The sequence below is a fragment of the Tamandua tetradactyla genome, chromosome 19 (assembly GCF_023851605.1).
Source record: "Tamandua tetradactyla isolate mTamTet1 chromosome 19, mTamTet1.pri, whole genome shotgun sequence".
NCBI classification, from domain to species: Eukaryota; Metazoa; Chordata; class Mammalia; order Pilosa; family Myrmecophagidae; genus Tamandua; species Tamandua tetradactyla.
Window position 1 is genome coordinate 41670669 of NC_135345.1, and position 22687 is coordinate 41693355.

The 22687-nt window shown below is 34.0% G+C and overlaps 1 protein-coding gene and 1 non-coding gene across 9 annotated transcripts in view; one reads left to right on the forward strand and one right to left on the reverse strand.

The window, feature by feature from the left end:
* Positions 1–22687, reverse strand: part of PDS5A (PDS5 cohesin associated factor A) — a 202557-nt gene that overhangs the window by 51993 nt on the left and 127877 nt on the right. For all 8 annotated transcript variants that reach the window (XM_077136644.1, XM_077136645.1, XM_077136643.1 and 5 more), the window contains 6 exons: positions 20677–20828; positions 19380–19493; positions 17826–17907; positions 7700–7748; positions 7334–7473; positions 1221–1336 (listed from right to left, as the gene is read on the reverse strand). In XM_077136644.1, the coding sequence (XP_076992759.1) occupies positions 1221–1336; positions 7334–7473; positions 7700–7748; positions 17826–17907; positions 19380–19493; positions 20677–20828 (653 nt within the window). The remainder of the gene's footprint in view (positions 1–1220; positions 1337–7333; positions 7474–7699; positions 7749–17825; positions 17908–19379; positions 19494–20676; positions 20829–22687) is intronic.
* Positions 10466–10572, forward strand: LOC143663814 (U6 spliceosomal RNA). Its single transcript, XR_013166195.1, has one exon. It is a non-coding gene; the product is annotated as a U6 spliceosomal RNA (small nuclear RNA).

Sequence of the window (22687 nt, forward strand, 5' to 3'; positions counted from 1 at the left end):
CTTATGAAATAAGGAAAGAAAACCAGCAGACATCGCCATGAGCCTTTCCAGCTGAGAGAGAAATCCTGAACATCATCGGCCATCATCTTTCCCTGGATGCCTTAGTGAGGGCATTTTTATAGCTTTGCCTTAATTTGGACATTCTCACAGCCTTAGAACTGTAAATAGCAACCTAATAAATTCCCCTTTTTAAAACCCAAAAAACAAAAAATAAAAAAATAAAACAAATCAAATTGGGCCAGAGGAAACACTGATATGGAAACTAACACAAGTATGGTTAATATCATTATCCAGCTGTGTACAAATCACTTTATTTGCAAATGAGGAAATTAGAGGTGAAGTAAATCTTAGTCGAAAGGAGAAAATGCAAGTAACAATATTTATAACCAGCATTTCAATACAGCCACAGCTGCGATTCATGGGTGAAGTAACTCGTGACTGGAGTACTAGAATAAGGTCTCCTAATCCTGGGTTCTCTGGTAAGAGAATTAACAAGTTCTACACAACAACCCAGCACGGAGAGAAAAATATATAGGTTACCTACTAGAAAAATGATTAGTGCAAGGGAAAAGCACTCTAAGAGGTTTACAAGAGGAAATCATTAGAACCAACTGAAATGTTAAATTATGGGAATGGCTAATAAAAAACAATAGCTGTGAATGAATACTTCTTATGCCAGGACCATGTATTTTTATATATTATCTCTTCACAGCAATCAAAAACGATATGACATTGAGGTTAAAAAACAATTAAAATTCATATAAATTAAGGAACTTTTTCAAAGCCACAAGTCTTGTTAGTAACAGAGGCATGTTTGGCAACCCTGTGCTCTTTTCAATATACCATTCTGTTTTTATACCTCTCAAGTGATCAGTGGTAAAATATACGCTATGGACTAATACATGTTCACTAAAATGGTATCCAGAAACTGTTTGACAGCTTATAGATTTAAATTTTTCTTTTTACCTTTCTCTACATTCTAAGTTTTCCTTATACGAGCACATACAGCCGAAAAATAAAGACAAGAACTCTTTAGAAAAAAAGCATTAAAGAAAGCCAAAGTCCATAAAAAGAGCAGACCCTTATATCCACTTGAATGATGTATGTTCCCTCTTATATGGGAGATCTTTTAGTTCCCTTTACAGGCCTAGAATTTAAATTTACAACATTATAATTTCAGATTATGGTCTGTTTTTATGTAATTATGTTTCTTAGCTTACCTTATGGCTTCTGAATCAATGTGCACAGGTGCAATTCTTTCCAACAGAAATTTAACCATCTCTAGAAAAGGATTTGTTGGTTGCTTAGGATTTGCAAGTTTCCGGGCTATTTCTCTCTATAGAAAGGAAAGAGTTTTACCATAAAAATGATTTGCTTTCATATTTTTTTTCCAAAATAAAAATGAAATGTAACCATCAAAAGCATTTAAAATATTTGAAGTCAGCAGAACTAAAACAAAAAACAAAAAAAATTTTATGCATTAGACTCTCCCTATAATTCATATACCCAATTAGGAATTGACTGCAAAATCTGGACTGTGGAGAATAAATAGGTGAGGGTGAGGTTTCTGTGTGATTTATACCTTTATGTCTCATATTTTTATCCTAAAATTACCAGTTAGTGTATCAACATATTTTCCCATTCTACTTTCTAAAAAAATTAAACAAACCCATTTAAACTATTTTAGGTACGTTTCACTAACTTGTTATTTTCATAGTTCGATATAATACTATTTTATTTCAGTTAACAATTCCTTTTTTTAAAAGTCAGAGATTCATAAGTACCTACCTGTTATTTTATATGAGTAACATGTATTCCCCTACATTTTTAATGATTTATAACACAGACATAGAATTACTAAAGGCTGTTCGGTAAACCACAGAATAAAAGTAACTCTTATGTTTAAGTTCAAGTTTAAACATGGTAGTGTTACATCAAATAACTCCTGCAAAGAGATCCATTTTGCGCAAAGTTTCTAAAGAGGAAGACTTCATGATCATCAGGTGTGATTCCCTCGAAGTCAAGATTAATTTTACTATGTGCTGGATACGGAGGGAAGAAATTTACTTTAATAACAAGGCTTTTAATTGATTACCCTAAACAAATAAATGTAGATAATGTGTATTAAAGATGTTTTCCAAACTATACAGTTATAACAAATGGTAGCCATTTCAGTTGTAAGCTTTTTTTCATAAAAAACAATATTTTAGGGATAGATATTCATTTGGACAAAAGAAAAAGGAAAAACAGATTTCTATTATTGGCTCAGTAACATCTTAACACAAATTAATTATAAAGGCAATACTAAATTAGATACTCTCCATCCTTGTTATTAGAGTGTAAGTCTAAAGAACTGAGATATTGAAAAAAATTAGGAGATGCCTGATTTATTTTACCAAATTATAACTGAGCAAAATTTTAGTATTTGAGAAAATCAGGAGTTTTTCTCAGTGCTTAGTCCTTACGTGCTTTACTCTAAGCCACATAAATATTTGAAATTTGAATTTAAATTAAAACTGTACTATCTTCTGAAATCAAATTTATTTTGTACATATATTCCCCAGAGGGAATTTTTCTCTGTTGTATAAAATCAAGCTGATTTAAACTGAGATAAAGTCAATGGGTGTCTAACAACAATGTGCCTACTGAAAAATGGCTAGGTAAACTACCAATACCCTAGAAGTTAACTAGGTTAATAATCCATGGAAAAACCAGACATTTGAAAGACTATGAATGAGCAAAGAAAGAAATAAAAGAGTAAATGATAAGGTGAATAAAAGAAGAATTCATAACTACATAAACACATTAACAGCACCCTATAAGACACATATAAACAAACAGAGACCAAGTTAGAGCTCTAAAAACATGACTTATTTTGTGTTCCTTCATAATGATTTTATATTCAGGTAAATGCCCATATAATTATTTTAAAATATTACGTTTGTGATCATTTTAAATGATATTTGGGATAAACAGTTGTAACTTTCAAACCAGACTAGGTTGTGGCCAGTAGTAATAACAGAGTTTTCTTCAGATGGTCAAGAAAAAAAGACAACCACACATACCTCCATATACATAAAAAGCAACACCTAAAGTCAACAAGAAGTTTTATAACTGAAAACTGCTTAAGACAGCTTCAACCAGAAGTAACCATATGTAATTGTTTTAGGAAATGACAGCTGGCAGAAAAAATAAAAAACAGTTCTTTATGTTTCCCTGGCAAAGTTTCAGAAAGCTGTGATTTAATCTATCCTATCACTGCAGATTACTACTAATTAATAGTAATAGATTAGTACTACTACTAATACACATTTACTAGTTACATACATTGCTTATTATACTAGATGCTGTTAAGGAACATCAAGGAAATTAGGAAACAGTCTCTATTTCCAGTAAACTAACAATTTAATAATCCTTTTACTATAAAACAAGAAATAAAACTAAAAAAGTGCTACATCCAAATATGAACTATCCTTTTTTTTGATTTCTCATTCTGATAATAAAAAAATGTATTCTTCCATGTAATTCCCCTTCTTATACTTTTATTTCCCTTCAGCTAATTAAAATGACTCTCAGAGGGATTTAATATTATCAATATTTTTCACAGCCAAAAAACTGAGTAAGGACATAGCAATTTCTCACAAGAAGTCATTTAACTTTCATACTGAAGATGTGCATCATTCTCATAAAATTGTAGAAAAGGTTAAATTAAAAGGAAAACAGGAAGCGTTCTGTGCTTATTACTGAAAAGCATAAGACAAAAATAAGACAGCATCTCTTGCCCCCTTCCTTCTTTATTCCTCCAGAGGATAAAACTGCCAATATATAACAGTCAGCCCTGAATTTCAGACTTCTAAACATAACTGCTGAGACAACATGCACTTAAACCCATTATTTCCTCTATCCTTGAAAGCATCTGCTCTGATGTCAAGTCACCCAAGCTAGAAATCTGACAGTCATTCTTAACACTGTGATCTAATTCTTACTCATCCTTCAAGACTCCTCTCAGGGGTCATTTATTCTAGAATAAGCTATTCTCTGACCCATATTCATTTCTGCTTGGAATAGGTTCTGCTTTATGTGCCATCAAAGAGCACTTGCTACACAGTATTCTATACTGAATGTCCGTCTCCTTTATCTGATTTGCAAGCTCTGTGAGAAACCATATATAAAACAACTTACTGTAATTAGTCTACTTTAACAATATACTAAAATATATCTCTAGTCTTGTAGCAAAAGCGTTTTTCAAAATGTGGTCCATGAACTACCATATCAGAGTCATGTTGAGACTTTTTAAAAATTGGGCTATTTATGATCCCACTCCAGAACTATTCCAAGACTCCTTAGTGCTTTTCATATATGTTCAGTATCATAAAAACTACCATTTATTTAAATTCTATAGGGTAGTACAGGGCCCTGTTTTAGGCAATTTGATTCTTTTAACCCTATGAAGTTGATAATATTTATAGATGAGGAAAATGGGACTCAGAAATGTTGATAACTTACTAAAGGTCACACTGGTAGCAAATGGTATGGATGAAATTCAAACCTAATGCTGTGTCTCATTAAATATTGAACAAACACGCTTCTAGGAAATTCTTAAAGTTTAGGAACCATTATCACAGGAAGGTGCTGGAGCATAAAATAACAAGGAGAGTGGAAGCAATGGCAAATACATGGTCCTTCTGTAAGATCGAGATGTGGAAAGTCCCAACATAACAGAAAAGCAAATTCTATTTATCATATTCATTAAAAAATGCTGCTCACCTTCTTTCTATATACAGGCATACCTGGTTACATTGTGCTTCAAAAATATTGCATATTTTACAAACTGAAAGTTTGTGACAACTGTGAGTCCAGTAAGTCTAATGGCAACCTTTTCTTACAGCATGTGATTACTTCGTGTCTGTCTCACATTTTCATTTAGATAGTTTGGTTCTTTTTAGACATTATTGCAAATTTAACAGAGTACAGTTTAGTGTAAACAACATTTATATGCACTGGGAAACAAAAAAAAAATTCATGTGACATGCTTTATTGTGGAGGTTTGGAATTGAAACTGCAATATCTCCAAGGTAAGTCTGTATATACATTCATTAACCCATACACTATCTCCACAGTTATTCTTGCTCAAAGCATTTTTGCTAAAATTTTTCAGGCATGTAACTGTTTGAAGAGAAAAGTGTTTTCATTCCTACTTGTTACTAATATTTGAAATGTGATTGTTTTTCAGGAAAAAAGGAGATGGTGGTAGATACACATTAATAGGAGAGAAGGAAGAAACAGACAAATGAAACGTCTTTCAAAGACGGAATGAAACCTACATAGAATGAAATTAAATTTTAGAAGTTTGCTTATTTCTCCTTTATTCTTTTACTTTAGAATGAAACTATAAGGAGAAAAGGAACAGGAATATTACCAACACAAAAGGGATATTAGTGGAGATATGTAACTAATAATCAGTAGCCCGTGGGGAGAATGACTGACTGATATAGATATCCTAGAAAAACTGCAAGAACATTTTTCAAAAGTGGTTGTTTTCCTGAATATTTAAAGAATATTATTAATCCTACTTTACATATTTGAACATTTAAATAAGTAAAATAATGGGCTCAAGTCATCCAAATGAAAGCTAATGTAATAACTAAGAACTAGGTATCCTTAACATGCTTTTCCCCTAGAAGTACAGTCCTCTTCTTTACCTTTCTTGATTCTTATATCAGGAATACTGCATTACTGTGGCATTTTCCCCCAGACAGTTTGGTTACATCTGTTTTGCATATACTTCTGGCTTTGGAAAAGCTTAAAAATCTCTTGTCTCACAAATAGTAGGGATTGATTTCAACGCCATTTTCTTCAGACTCAATTCCTATTTCTCTCAGACCAAAAGTGCCACTCGATTGTTCCTTTTCCAGGTCCATATTTCTTAAGCAGTACTCTGTACTGGCTCTTGAAAAGAATGATGTAGTATATGGTAAGGTGGGTCTGTGAGACCTAGGCCCTCTCTGCAACTCAGTCACTATAAGCAGCTATGACACACAGGATTAGAAACTTTACCTCTTTAAAATTTAATGTTCATATCTGTAAAATGACGTAGCTAAACCAAATGACCTTTAAGGCATTTTCAAGTTATCTCATTCTATGACCCAAGTACTCTAGTTGTTGCTCTTCAGAATGTAAGTACCCCAATTTGGAATTCTGAATGCCAAAGATGTAAATGAAACTTTTTAAGTGTCTTTAGCAAATCGCCCAGCTGAGGATTGGCACTTCCACATTCCTAGGCTCAACAGAAGAGTGTACTTCAATTCTCCCCCAAATGGCTTTCTTCTAAGTCCCCTTAATTACTGGTATTTTTAGATCCACCTAAAGTCCCTGTATGCCTAGACTGAAGGAAACATACTTGCTGTTCTATGTGCCCAGACCACTCTGTAGATACATATACAACTATTTCCTTAACATACTGTACTTTAATAATTATACCATTCAAATTGTTTCTGAAAAAAGTTAATTTAAATAATTGAGATTATTCTTATTCATCTTTGTAACTCTGTTCCTAAGAACAGGGTTTGTCAATAATAAAAAAAAAAAGAATAGGGTTTGTCATATATGTGTAAAATTTAAGAATTTCCATTTATGTAAATCTTATAAGGCAGTACAGGTAAATTTATATATATAACTCACTTGTTTATTTTTACAACCCTGTGGGGTTGATAATATTTACAGATGAGGAAAATCAGGCTCAGAAATATTGAGTACCTACCAAAGGTCATACTGGTAATAAATGGAATAGCAGAAACTCAAACCTAGGACTGTGTATAATTAAACGCTGAAAAAATGAATGGGTAAAGGTTTCCTTTCCTGATAGAGTTAAATGACATTGGTTTTTTTATATAATAAGGAGCCCAAGAACAGAATAAAGTCAGAAGTCCAAAAAGGAATCACATTATCTATAAATGATACCAGAGATATGGCAATGAGGCTATTGCTGATTTATAGACAAGGTTACTTCCATGCTAATACATGGGAGAAGAAAAAGCATACGAACACAAGCACATACAAAATTCTTATCATTCATTCAATGAATATCTAACAAATAAAAGCACTGTATCGTTCAACTCCTAGGACGATTCTACCTGTTTTAGTTCTCTAGTTTGGCTAAAGAGTAGTGAGGAGAGAGAATTAAGTTGACAGCAAATAACATATTCCTAAATAATTCCTTGCTCACAATATTGTTAAATGCACGTAAACAAAATACTGTATGTAAAACAGACCTTAATGAAAAATAAATTTCCATAAACCTAGGGAAGCAACTAGAAAAATATAATTTACTAACCACACAAATGTCTGCCTGTTTGCACGAACAGGTTGGGCTTATTAATAACTCTAATTGAGATCGAAGTTTCTCATCATCACCAAGAACTTGATTAAATTTTTTCACAAAATCTTGTGCTTTCCCAGGGTCAGGCAAATTCTCTACAAAATTAAAAAAGAAAATTAGTGTTACAAAAGGAAAACTAATCTAGTAAACTAAAAGCAAGTAGTATTTAAGAAAACCAGTCTAACTGGTTCTTAGAAATATAATGATAGAGATAGTTATCTTGTGCTATTACTTAGAATTAAACTGATAGTAGCATTGGGTAAATTATTTGTCTGTTTCTGATGTCTATTATACTTCTACCGAGTGAATAAACATACTCACTGGCTATGGTCATCAGTTTCCCAAACATGGCAGAACAGTTGGCCTCTGACTGAAAATTAAGAAAGAAAATATCAACAGTCATAAGCATTTCTGTAAGAAAAAAAAAATCAACATTCATTGTTGTTCATTTTTCATAAAATAAGGACAATTCACAACAATCTACCCACTGAACAATGGTTCACCGTGTCTAAATACAAGGTAGACTACAAAGACTTAGAAAAAAAGCAACAACTATATAGTTAAGACAAATAGATGGAAAGGAGATGTTAGCATGAAGGTATAAAAAAAATTGAAGAGTACATAACTTTCAAATTAAATCTTATGAAACTAAGGAAAAAATTCCATTCAGAATAGCAACCAGAAGAAACAGGTATCTAGGAATAACCCTAACCAGGGAAGTTAACGACTGATAACACAGAAAATTACAAAAATTGCTAAAAGAAATTTAAAAATGACCTAAATAGATGACATCAAGATGTTAATTCTACCCAAACTGATCTACAGATTCAATGCAATACCAATAAAAATCTCAACAACCTACTTTGAAGAATTGGAAAAGTTGGTTGTCAAATTTGTATGGAAGGGAAAGAGACCCCAAATAGCTAAAGATATCTAAAAAAAGAAGAGTGAACTGGGAGGTCTATCACTTTCTGACTTTAAACCTTACTATAAAGCCACACTGCTCAAAACAGCATGGTACTGGCACAAAGACAGAATGACTGACAAGGGGAATAGAACTGAGTGTAGAGGTTGACACCAAATTTATGGACATTTGATCTTCTATAAAGCCCACAAATCCACTGAATTGAGACAGAATAGTTTTTTCAATAAATGGGCAAGGAAGAACTGGATTTCAATAACCAAAAGAATGAAAGAGGACCCTACCTTACACCCTATACAAAAATTAATTCAAAATGGATCAATGACCTAAACGTCATAGTCAGTACCATAAAACTTCTAGAAAAAAAATGTAGGGAAACATCTTCAAGATCTAGTAACAGGAGATAGCTTCTTAAACTTTACACCTAAATCACAAGCTGCAAAAGAAAAAATAGATGAATGGGAACTCCATAAGATGAAGAGATTCTGTGCCTCAAAGGACTTTGTTAAAAAGGTGAAGAGGCAGCCAACTCAATGGGAGAAAATATTTGGAAGCCACATATTGGATAAAGGTTTGATATCTTTGTACATAAAGAAATTATACAGCTCGACAACAAAAGAACAACCAAATTATAAAATGGGCAGAGAAAATGAATAGGCACTTTTCTGAAGAGCAAATACACATGGCTAAAAAGCACATGAAGAGCTGCTCATCTTCACTGGCTATAAGGGAAATGCAAATTAAGACAATGAGATACCATCTCACACCTCTAAGAATAGCTGCTATTATTCAGTCAGGAAACTATAAATTTTGAAGAAGATGTGGAGAAACTGGAATACTTATTCACTGTGGGTGGGAATGTAGAAATAATAGTTCAGCCACTGTGGAACTAAATTTTGAGTTGCCCTATGACCTGGCAATACCAATACTTGGTATATATCAGAAGAGCTGACCAGTGACATGAACAGACATTTGCATGCTGATGTTCATAGCGGTATCGTTAACTGCCAAGAAATGGAAATAATCCAGGTGCCCATCAACAGATGAGTGGATAAATAAAATGTGGTATATACATATGATGGAATACTATGCATCATTTAGACAAAACAATGTCCCGAAACATATGACAACGTGGATGAACCATGAGGACACAATGCTGAGTGAAATAAGACAGACATGAAAGAACAGATACTATATGATTCCATTATCATGACTCTGAAAAAGCTGTCAGTGCTTTGAAGCAGTTAGAAGGAAAAATCCGAGATGAAGACATGATAGCCCATGACAAACTCTGAGACTTGTTCTGTAGCTGCTTGTTAAGTGTGCTTTGAAAATTATTGCTTTTTTCTTTCTTTCCTTTGTATGTATATACTTTACAACAAAAAATGGTAAAAAACCAAAGCAAAACAAAACAAAACTATAGGCAGCTATAGTAATTAGATTCATGGAATCAAAAATTTGAAAATACATAGTAACATAGTTCACTATTATAGTAAAGAAGATATTTGTAATAAATTACTTGCTATTTTGAGAATGCACATAGTTTTGATAGTTAAATTTAAATGGTATTTAAGATAGGGTTAATACATAGAATTTAAGAAACTCATATCTATCTACAGATTCTTTTTCCTTCCTCGTTTTAATTTTAAAATGGTTTATGAAACACATTGTACAAACAATCTTTACGATGACTACTTAAAATACTTTTTTAAAAATAAAAATAAATTTATGGATAAGCTAACTAAGATATTCATTTTAGGTGGTTAAGATTTTCCTACATTAATTGTAAAAATATTTGTATCTTCATATTTTCCTGAAATCAGGAAAATGTTTAGTAACACAGGTCTTTACTATAGCAATGCAATAATTTGTAAGACCTTTCTACTTGATAGTTTGAGGACATTCACAGTTTTGACAACTGATTAAATGGTATCTACGTCAGTGTTTAATATTTAGAATTTAAGAATTTTGCTATCTGAATTTGTAGATTTTTTTCCTTGTTGCCATAATTTTAAATTGGTCTATGAAACTTACTGTGCAAATATGGTTTACAATGTCTGTATGGATACTTTATACTTTATTTAAATCTGTCTATGAAGCTAAGTCATCTTTTTTTGGTGGTTCCAAGGGTATTGTTTGTTTTCTTATAAAAAAAAAAATCTTGTGTGCTCGTTTTGGCAGTACATGTACTAAAATTGGAAAGACACAGAGAAAATTAGCATGGCTCCTGTGCAAGGATGACACGCAAATTCATGAAGCACTCCATATTAATAATAAAAAAAAACCTTGTGAGAAGACTGAACAAAAGGTTATCAGAAGAGAACTGAAACAATTATCAAATATAATTTAACAATACTGTGAAAACACATACCACAGGGAAAAAAAAATCTGAACAGTAGAAAATTTTTCTATCAGGTATTTTTGACCCTTGACTATCATCACAATAATCTCCCTTTTCTTCCAGTACAATAAAGCTTACTTTATTATTAGTTTCAACATTTATGAAATTTAATTAATTTACATTAGTAGTTGGTAAACTATGGCCCACGGGACACCTGTTTTTATAAACAGTGTTTTGTTGCAATACAGTCATGTCTATTCATTTACATACTGTTTTGCCCTACAACGTTAAACAGTTGACACCCACAACCTAAAATATTTACTAACTGGTCTTTTCACAATAAGAGTTTGCTAACCCTTGTCTTATCGTCCATCACTGGGCCTGTTAAGGGGCCACGTGTTCTAGTGAAGACATTTAGAAGTATACGTAGATAATTATTCAGGTTTTGTTTCCTCACTCTGCAGCAAATATTGGGCAGAATTTCATTCTTAAATGTCATGTACATCAGGGGGAGCCAAGATGGCAGCTTAGTGAGGAGAGGGATTCAATTCGTTCTCCAGAGCAACTAGTAAATAGCAAGGAACAGTACAGAACAACTGCTGGGGCCATGTCAGTGACCAGACACAATGAACACAGTCTGAACAAGCTGAACCGGCTGTGAACCTTCCATGAATCGTGAGTTCCCCAAGCCTTGGTGGCAGGCACACTTCCCCTACAGGCTGCTTCCAAGAGGAGACAGGAAAGAGACTTTACTAGCAGCAGGGGCTGAGTGCAACCAAGCTCCAACTGTGGAATTAATTAACAAATTCTGACTACTAAAAATAGGCCCCCAGCTCAGCTAAACCTTGAGTAAAAGCTGAGGTTGCTGGATTTTGCACTGGTGCACAGAGAGGCAGGGCTGATGGAAAAAAATAAATAAACAAAACCAGAGGTTTTTTTGGATGGAACAACACAAAATACTTGAAAGGGCCAGGGCCCTGAAGGAAAGAATGGGGCACATAGGCCCTGGAGATACACAGAGCAACATACCAAGTGAAGCTCCTGATGGCCAAACCAGAGGAAGGGGGTCCTGCTCTGAAAAGGATTTTTTTCTTTTCCTTTCTGCAGTTGTTTCTGTGCCTTCATTGCTGTTTTGATAAAGCTGCAGGGTTTCTCAGGCTCCAACTGCCCCAGGCATAGGCATAATTAAGCTTATCTGAGAGTTTGTCTGGAGGCTGTGCCTTCCCTAGGAGAGGAGTGGGGCCCAGCTCAGGTAGAATCTCTCCCTCAAGGAATTCAGACCCCCGGATCTGGAAAACTGAAGCGATTAAAGCCAACCTACAATCTCTCCTCTGACTCAACAACACCCCCAGCAGGAAGAGTCTGCTGAAGTTAAGGTACCACATCACCTTATGCTGGTGGGACCCACAGGCAGGCAAGTGCCACATACCAGGCAGGACAGGAAAAACACTGAGTTCAGAGGCCGTCATAGGAAAGTCTTTCACCTGCTGGGTCTCACCCTCAGGGAAAACCAATGCAGGTGACTCCGTCCTCCTGAAAGGTGGCCAATTCGGTTTGGGAAAATCTGATAGGGTCTATAATACTTAAGCAGACCCTCTGTAGGGGGAAAAAATTAAAATGCACCATAAAGGCAGGACAAGAAACAAGAAAATAGTAACTGAAAAATTCCGATCTATTAAACAAAACCAAAGTTAGAGGACTAAAATGAGATGAACTGACTGTCAAAGAACAGATAGACAACAAAGTCATCCAGCAAGAAAATCCTAGATAAAAAAGTGAAAACAATCTCCAGAATAAACTAATTAAGGAAATTAAATGCCTAGATGCCAGCAAAAAAAATAATGAATCATACTAGGAAACTGAAGATATGGCCCAGTCAAAGGAACAAACCAACAATTCAAATAAGATACAGGAGTTGAAACAATTAATTCAGAATCTTCAAACAGACATGGAAAACCTCATCAAAAATCAAATAAATGAATTGAGGGAGGATATAAGGAAAGAAAGAAACAAACAAAAGAAGAAATAGAAAGTCTGAAAAAAAAAAAAATCACAGAACTAATGCGAACGAAAGGCACAGCAGAAGAGATGAAAAAAACAATGGAAGCCTACAATATTAGATTTCAAGAGGCAGAAGATAGGATTAGTGAACTGGAGGATGGGACATCTGAAATTGACAAGCAAAAGAAAATATAGGGCAAAGAATGGAAAAATATGAGCAGGGACTGAGCGAACTGAATGACAACATAAAGTGCACAAATATACATGTTGTGGGTGTCCCAGCAGGAGAAGAAAAGGGAAAAAGAGGAGAAAAATTAATGGAGGAAATTATCCACTGAAAATTTCCCAACTCTTATGAAAGACTTAAAATTATAGATCCAAGAAGTGCAACGTACCCCAAAGAGAATAGATCCAAATAGACATACTCCAAGACACTTACTAATCAGAATGTCAGATGTCAAAGAGAAAGAGAGAATCTTGAAAACAGCAAGAGAAAAGCAATCCATCACATACAAGGGAAGCCCAATAAGACAATGCGCAGATTTCTCAGCAGAAACCATGGAGATGAGAAGAGAGTGGGATGATATTTTTAAGATTCTAAAAGAGGAAAACTGCCAACCAAGAATTCTATATCTAGCAAAATTGTCCTTCAAAACTGAGGGGGAAATTAAAACATGTTCAGGCAAAACATCACTAAGAGAATTTGTGACCAAGAGAATGGCTCTGCAAGAAATACTAAGGGAGCACTAGAGACAGATAGGAAAACACAGGAGAGAGAGGTGTGGAGAAGAGTGCAGAAATGAAGACTATCAGTAAACGTAAAAAGGAGAAAAATTAGATATGACATATAAAATCCAAAAGGCAGAATGGCAGAAGAAAGTACAGCTTGTACAGATGTTAGTGGATTAAACTTCCCAATCAAAAGACACAGACTGGCAGAATGGATTAAAAAACAGGACCAATCTATATGCTGTCTACTGAAGATGTATCTTAGACCCAAGGATAAACATAGGTTGAAGGTGAAAGGTTGGGAAAAGATATTTCATGCAAACAACAATCAGAAAAGAGCAGAAGTAGCTATACTAATATTCAACAAATCAGACTTCAAATGTAAAACAGTTAAAAGACACTATGTATTGATAAAAGGAACAATTCAACAAGAAGACATAATAATCATAAATATTTATGCACGAAACCACAGTGCTCCAAAATACCTGAGGAAAATACTGAAAACATTGAAGGAAGAAATAGACATCTCTACCCTTGGGGGAATGGTGAGAAAGTAAGAAAAGTCAACTTCATCAAGTGAAGAATTCTTGATATTCTTACAAGCAGTGGGGACAACCAAAGCAAGACAGTGAACCCCCAATCCTGGGGTTTGTTCACTTAAGCCGGCAAAGGATAGGTCAAGCCTACTTAAAATTAGGCTTAACAGTCACCCCCAAGAGAGCCTCTTCTGTTGCTCAGATGTGGCCCCTCTATCTCTTAGCCAACACAAGCAAACTCCTCCTCTCTCTACGTGGGACATGACTCCTAGGGGAGTGACCTTCCTGGCAACGTGGGACAGAAATCCTGGAGTGAGCTGGGACTCCGCATCAAGGAAATGAGAGAATCTTCTCGACCCAAAGGGGGAAGAGAATAATGCGACAAAATAAAAGTGTCAATGGTTGAGAGATTTCAAACAGTTGAAAGGTTATCCTGGAGGTTATTCTTATGCATTATATAGATATAACCTTTTCAGTTAAGGTATATTGGAGAAGCTGGAGGGAAGTGCCTCAAAATGTAGAGCTGTGTTCCAGTAGCCATGTTTCTTGAAGATGATTGTATAATGATATAGTTTTCACAATATGACTGTGTGATTGTGAAAACTTTGTGTCTGATGCTCCTTCAGCTATAGTATGGACAGATGAGTAAAACATATGGATTAAAAATAAATAAATGATAGGGGGAACAAATGTTAAAATCAATTTAGTAGGCTAGTGATCAATGAAAGGGAGTGGTATGGGGTATAGAAAAAATATAGTGGAAACAAAGACTAAAATATATTGAGTAGATGGAAATACTGGCAATCAATGAGAGGGAGGGGTACAGAGTATGGTCTGTATGAGTTTTTTCCTGAATTGATGCAAATGTTCCAAGATCATGGTGATGAATATACAATTATGTAATGATATTGTGAGTTACTGATTATATACCAAGAATGGAATGATCATATGGTAAGAATGTTCGTGTTTGTATATGCTGCTATATTAAAAAAAAAATTGACATGTACATATTTGTAGATTTGCTACCCAATATGACGCTGATTCTATACTGAAGGAACAAGATGGAATGAAAAAAATTACTGCAATTATTTATTTTTACAACATTTTTAATTGTTAAATATAACATATATACAAAGAAAAGAAAGAAAAAGCAATGATTTTCAAGGTATACTTCAACAAGGAGTTATAGAACAGATTTCAGAGTCTGCTATTGGTTATCATTCCACTATTTCAGATTTTTTCTTCTAAGTGCCCTAAAACACTGGAGGCTACAAGAAATATCAGCATAATGATTCAGCATTCATACTCATTTGTTAAACTCTACTTTCTCTGTATAACTCCACCTTCACCTTTCATCTTTCTCCTACTCTTTAGGGGTATTGGGCTATGCCCATTCTAATTTTTCATGTTGGAAGGGGCTGTTGATAATATGGGATATGGGGATGAAACTATTTGATGTTCTGGAGAAGGTGGTCTCACTGCATTTCAGGATTTATCTGGTTCAAGGACCCATCTGGAGGTTGTAGGCTTCTGGAATGTTACCCTAGTGCATGGAACATTTGTAGATTCATATATAATGTCCTAGGTGTTCTTTAGGATTGGCTGGAATGGTTTTGGTTTGGGTTTGGCAAGCTATGACAGGTAACAAAGTCTAACTGAAGCTTGTCTAAGAGTGACCTCCAGAATAGCCTCTTGATTCTATTTGAACTCTCTCAGCCACTGATACCTTATTTGTTATACTTCTTTTTCCTCTTTTGGTCAGGATGGCATTGTTGATCCCATGGTGCCAGGGCCAGACTCATCCCTCGGAGTCATCATTCACACCGCAGGGAGACTCTCACTCCTGGATGTCATGTCCCATGATGGGGTGGGGAGGGAGGGGCAATGATTTCACTTGCAGAGGTGAGCTTAGAGAGAGGCCACATTTGACAATAAAAGAAGACCTCTGGAAATAACTCTTAGGCATACCTATAGGTAGGCTAAGCGTCTCCATTACATATATAAGCTTCACAAGAGCAAGCCTTAATTTAAAGGCCTTCGGGTGTCCATAATGTTTGACACAGTATCTGGGGTCTCCCTGGTGGTAAAGTTTAATAATTCCATATTTTTTCTCTCATCCACAAGGAACTTTGCCAATACTTTTTGATTATCTGCTTAATATACTCTGGAATGTATCTAGGCAGTACATTAAGCTATACAGGATTAAAGGCCTTCATTTTCATTCTGGGCTGCCTGTGTTTGTATTGTTTGAATAAGCTATCCAGACAGGTTGATTTAGATTAAGAGCTACAGAAAATTAAGGTTCTGGACAAAAGACACCTTTCTTCCTTTGGTCTCAAAGAATAAATGAGGTTCTAAAATATAGACACTGTCTTCCTTACCCCTGTATTCTGAATTATCTTAATCGCGACCTGATTGGCTTTGTTTTTTTCTATTTTATTTTATTATTACTAATTTTTTATTGTATAGTATAACATATATACAAAGCAAAGAAATAAAAAAGCAATAGTTTTCAAAGCACTCTTCAACAAGTAGTTACAGGACAGACCCCAGAGTTTGTCATGTGCTACCATATAATACTCTCAGATTTTTCCTTCTAGCTGCTCCAGAATACAGGAGGCTAGGAGGCTTAAATATTTTTTTTATCACCACAATCGACTTTTTTTTCTTTCTTTTTTGTGAACAATAAAAGCAATAAATTTCAAAGCACAGCACCACAATTAGTTGTAGAACATGTTTCAGAGTTTGACATGGGTTACAATTCCACAATTTAGGTTTTTACTTCTAGCTGCTCTAAGACATTGGAGAGTAAAAGAGAAATCACTTTAATGATTCAGCAATCATATTGATTGGTTAAATCCTATCTTCTCTGTATAACTCCACCATCACCTTTGATCTTTCTATCTCTATTTTTAGGGGTATTTGGGCCACGGCCATTCCAACTTTCTCATGTTGGAAGGGTCTGTCACCAACATGGGGTAGGGAGATGGAACTATCCGATGCTCTGGCGAGGCTGGGCCCTCTAGTTTTCCGGATCCATCCAGTCCAGGGACCCATCTGGAGGTTTAAGCCTCTGGAAAGTTATACCAGTTCAGCTTTGTTCTTAACTCTAAATACCAGGTTATACATATATAAAACAGCCTCTCAAAATCTAGAAGTAATAATTACCACTCTATGCTAAATGTCACTGCTATAAGAGCTTACAGTCTAAGGCCCCTGTTTTCTTAAGTATTTTCTAAATGAGACCATACAAAAATTGCCCTTTTGTTTTTGGTTTATTTTGCCAGCAATTATATTTTTCTTTGTTTTCTTTTTTTTACATGGGCAGGCTCCAGGAAACAAACTAGTCTCCAGCATTGCAGGTAAGAATTCTGTCACTAAGCCATCACTGCACCATCTGCCAGCAATTATATTTTATCTTGAAATTTAATTATTTAAAAACTGACAAACTTTACATCAAGTCTCTTTTGTTAAATCTTGAGAGTTAACAAACTCTGAAATCTGTTCTGTAACTACCTGTTGAAGAGTATTTTGAAAATCATTGCTTTTTCTTTTCCTTTCCTTGTATATGTTATACTTCAAAACTAAAAAGTTTTAAAAAACTTGATGAAAGTGACTGCACACTCTGGATAGTTTGTGTCATATGTGAGTGTATCTCAATAAAATTGGAAAAAATAAAGGGAAATGGGAAAAAAGAAAAATTTGGTGAAAGAAAACACTACTTATTTGCTCATGCTAGAAATAAAAGTCTGTTATATTTATTTAAAAAAGAAATTTAGCCTGGAAAATCACAGAAATTATTGTTTAACTGACATGTAGGAAAATAAAACACCTGAGGCACTTTTCATTTGCTTTCAGTATACAGAACTACAAAAAACTTGAACACAAACTATGAATTTAAACAAATCATGAACCTACTGTAGGCTGCTTGTGCAAATCCAGAAGTTCTCGTACATGACTCCTAAGCATGTTTTGACACTTCCACATTTCATTGAGAGCTCTGTAAATAAAGTTATGAATACGAAAATGAAAAATGCATTATAAAATAATTATATAGTTATTATATAATTATTCAACTTTACTACCTTTGGTGCTACATATGAGTCTTACATACACCATTCTTTTATGTCTTCCTAAAATTTTACATATTAGGATTTGAGAAAGTTTACCATGAAATGATGAACATAAGACTTCTTATGACAGAAGATATTTGAGAAATATAGAAGAATGAATAGGATTAAACCTGGTAAATAAAGGAATTAATAGAGATTCTTAACAGAGGGAACTAGAAAGTTCTATATCAAAGCATACTGCATATGTAGGAAACAGAAAAAACTTACATCCTTGGAGCATAGGGTGCCAGTACGGGAATATAAGGAATCTACCCCAGAAAAGGATCTGATCACAAAGGCCCTCTTATGCTAGGCTAAGTCGTATGTATGAAGGGCTGGAGACTATTTAAAAAATAAATGTTAGAAATGACATAGACTCAAGATACCAAACTTAAACTGAATGTGTTTACTGAAGGCTCTTTTCTCTTTATGAAAGCAGCTCTAGGAAACCACCTTACCCTAAATGTTCTTTCCAAGATATTTAAAAATATAAATGGAAATCAAAACCTTATGCCAAGGTTTTGCTATCTAGAATGAACATTAAGAACAACTTGCAAAGCTTTTAAAAAAATGAAAGCCACTGCCTGATATGCTATGTATCAAGAGCCCAACATTATCTCTGTGAAATTTCTGCCCAAAATTCATAATCTTATCTAAAAAGGCAAAAATAGTAGATAAATGTTCTATAAAAATAACTGGCCTATGCAATACTCTTCCCTCCAAAATCATAAAAGACAAACTGAAATTGAAGAATGATCTCAGATTTAAAAACATAAAGAGCTAAGGCAACTAAATGTAACGTGTAATCTTAAACTGGAAAAAAACATACCCAAAGGGCATTATTTAGGTAACTGAGAAAATCTGACTACGGAATGGGGATTAGATAATAATATTGGATTTACATTAAATTTCCTGATTTTAATAATTGTACTATGGCTATGCAGGAGAATATCCTCATTCTAAGGAAATACATAAGCTCTCACTCAAAAATACCCACATTTGGACAATAAATTATATGGTCACCTACTTGGAGGTGATTTGGATATGCTCCCCCTAATACAGAACTAGAAATAGTCAACAGGTGGACAAATGATATTTTGGCATAGGGACTTCTTAGAATTCCTGAAACCATATTACTACTGACAGGAGCTGTCTAATCTGTCTATCTGCATAGAAGTATTTTTCCTTTGAACTGATACGAAATTAAGCCAAACAATTCTTCCCTACAAAGTTTACCTGATGTCCTTGATTCAACTAGAAGAAGCAATAATGCCATTAATAACAATTTCTTGGGTAAGATGAAGTAAGTTTATTAAATCTTTAGGAAATACTTGAAACAACCATTTAAAAAATAACTTACTTTACAGCATTTGGGTCCAAACTGGCATATAAATAATACAAACATTTCATTCTCTCTTCTGTTTCCAGGTTATGGGGGACAAGATATTGAGCAAAGATTTTTTCTACCAACAGTCTATGAAAAAAAACAAAACAAAACCACACAATACCCTGTATTTAAAAAACTATAACCATTTTAAATTTTAACTGTCTCATGAAAATATAACCAATGGTGAGAGTTATGTGGGCAAATACAATGCAATCATTATACTTCGCTGACTTTCAGCACTGATTTCAGTACAGTTGCTTTTAAATTTAGAGATAAGATTGCTATTTGTGGCACCATCCTTCTGATTTATCAGTATGAAACATTTGCTTCTAGAAGGTCATGTTATTCTTAAACACAGGGTGCTAGTTTGTTTCATCTATCCTTCTTCAGCAGTCTGGAGCTATATAAAATTCTTTAACACTACATATAAAGCTACGATCCCAAGCACAGCCAATTATAAAGAAACACATTAACTTCCTCTGCTTACGTTTCTGCTCCTTTCTCATGTCGTCATTTAGTAAAACCAGGGGCATCTCCCTTCATATCACATCCTGAAAATTTGTTTTGCTCTATGGAAACCTAGTCTCTCATCGCTATATAGTATAAATTTCTTATCAATACTGGAATATCCTTCTAGTTAAGCTTGTGTCTATCATATCATATCGGTGAAGTAAGAAAATACAAGGGTTCTCCACTAAGCAATGAAATACACTTCTAGTTGTACCAATCAGTATAATTCAATAAAACATTGCAAAGTATTTTACAAAAATTAAGTATCACTAGGACAATCTAATATGTAATTATAAATAACATTCAGAAAATGAGCATGAACATAGTTAATACCTCTACTGAAATTGAAGTGTTGCAAAAAAGAAAATAATAACTACCAGTTATTGAATAGTTCTATATTGTCAGGTAGAGGGCTTTATATTTGTTATTTCATTTAATCTATATGACAATCCTGTCAGGGCAGATTATTTCTTCTTTTGATATAAAACTGATACTCAGAATTTAAGTGTTTGTCCAAGAGTGCACAGCTAATAAGAGGCAGAGTTAACATTTGGTCTAGGACATGACTCCAAAGTCTTTGTCCATTTCATAACATTATGCTACTTTATAATCTTGATACTCTGATTTAGGCATAGAACGTACAAACATGCAAAAGTAATTTCTAAATTTAGAAAAAAATGATAAAAATTACAGAAATAAATTATACCATAAAAAGTTAAATGCAGCTTACATTCAACAACTACCACCATAATAAACTCACTTGTCATCGATGCTATTCTGATAATAAATATGCAAAAGTTTGTCCTTTATCCAGCTGACTTTCTCTGCAGCTTCCTTTCCTGCTTCACCATGAAGACAGTATTTCTTATAAAGCTGAGCCAAACCCATCATAGCTTCTTTTCTTACTCGCCACTAGAGAGTATAAAGTTAATTGAATGAGCTAGCTATCAAAACTTTAAAGAAAATTATTGGAAGAATTATTAATATACAAGAGATAGGAGAGAATTACTACATGGCATCAAAGAACTTGCCATCAGAATTTAGAGGAGAAATAAAATAACTTGTGATAATTTTTCCTGGGAAGGTATATTCAACACTGTAAAACTGTGACTAATAACGTTTTAGGAAGGAATACATCTGTATTTAAAATTATAAATAGTACACTAACCTGAAAAAATTTCCATGACTTCATTAGATTTTACAATTAGTCTTATGTGTATATATATAAACTGGTATAATGTTTTCTTTTTCATAACAGGTAGGCAGTGTGCTTAATCAACAGCTTTAAATCTGTTTCTTTTAAGAAGCCACTACTTAAGAAGTTATCCAACACAAACATTACTAACTGTTTTACCAATTTTCAATTTCTCTCCAAGTCAAGCAGTAGTAAATCTTAGAATATTTCATATAATTCCATCTAAACAAACTTTAGTTTTAGAAATGATTAAAAGATAAAAGACAAAGTATATAATTCACTCAACATTAAAAGCTCTATCACTACTCCTGAGTTACATCACTTTTGCTACCAACTCAGAACTTAAAAACCTGAAATTTAGAATCAAGAATCCTGAAATTCCTGATTTGAAAGAACAGAGTGATTAACCTAAGAGACTTACTCTGTAGATTAAAAGGGCAAATGATTTACCCACCACACACATCAAGTTATTGGAAGGCTCTTTTGGGAAGATTTTACTAGGGAAGCAAAAAATGTGGTAGGAAAGGGGGTGAGCAGAAAAGGAGAAGATAACAACCTAGAATTAGGAATGTCATAAGATGCAATATGAACAATAATCAATAATAAAAAGGATTATTTGTCTCAATAACAAATCAAATATATTTAGTTGATTTAAGTCAGTAATTTCTTATATATTTGTGTCATTTTTTTGTTTCTAGGTTATTTAGTAGGTGAAATGAAAGCACCTTTCTCACAGAATGGATGCTTTTTGACGTTTCTTACTTGAAACCAAAAAATACGAGAGGTGAAAGCTAAGGTTAAGTCTAGTTTCTATACTTAAAGAGGAGAAAACAAATTTTAGAAAGGCAATGCCCAAGGTCATATAACATGTTAGATAAAAATCTGGGTCCTAAAATGGCCAGTAGATGCTCTTATGACCATTTCATGCTGTTTTAGTTCAGAAGATTCGATTCTCTCCTGAAAATATGAAACAAACATCGACAGAAATAAAGAGGAAATTTTTCTAAAAGGAGGAAATTAAACAAATGGCAATATCTTAAATCATAGGGGAGAATCTGTCAACTAACCACTAGGTGGAGTGTCGCTTCATTTAAATTAAAGCCAAGGAAAAAATAAGTTCGAAATTACAGTTACTAACACAGATGAGTAAGTTAAAATGTCCCTTCACAAATCTGTCTCCTATGATTATCTTAAAACTAAAAACTTAATGAATACCTCTTGCCATATTTCATAACCAAGAACAATCCCTTCTCTATCCAGAAATTACAGCTAAACTACAGTACTTTCTGGAAGACAACAGGTTTTCAACTATGACTCAAATAAAATAGCATATTGCAAGGCAACCTTTGTTAAAATGTCTACAATAAGTAGCACACAAGTCTGACTTGGAGGTCTGTTTCTTATGTATGATTGGCTCTATTCCTTAGCAAGTGCTATTGCCATTATCAGCACTACTTTTCCTTACCAACCAATGTTTCTAACTATATTAAATGGAGGACACTGCACAAAAAAAGTCAACTGATTACCACCATTTCTGCACATGGCTTGGCATAACAATGTGAAGACATAAATTTCT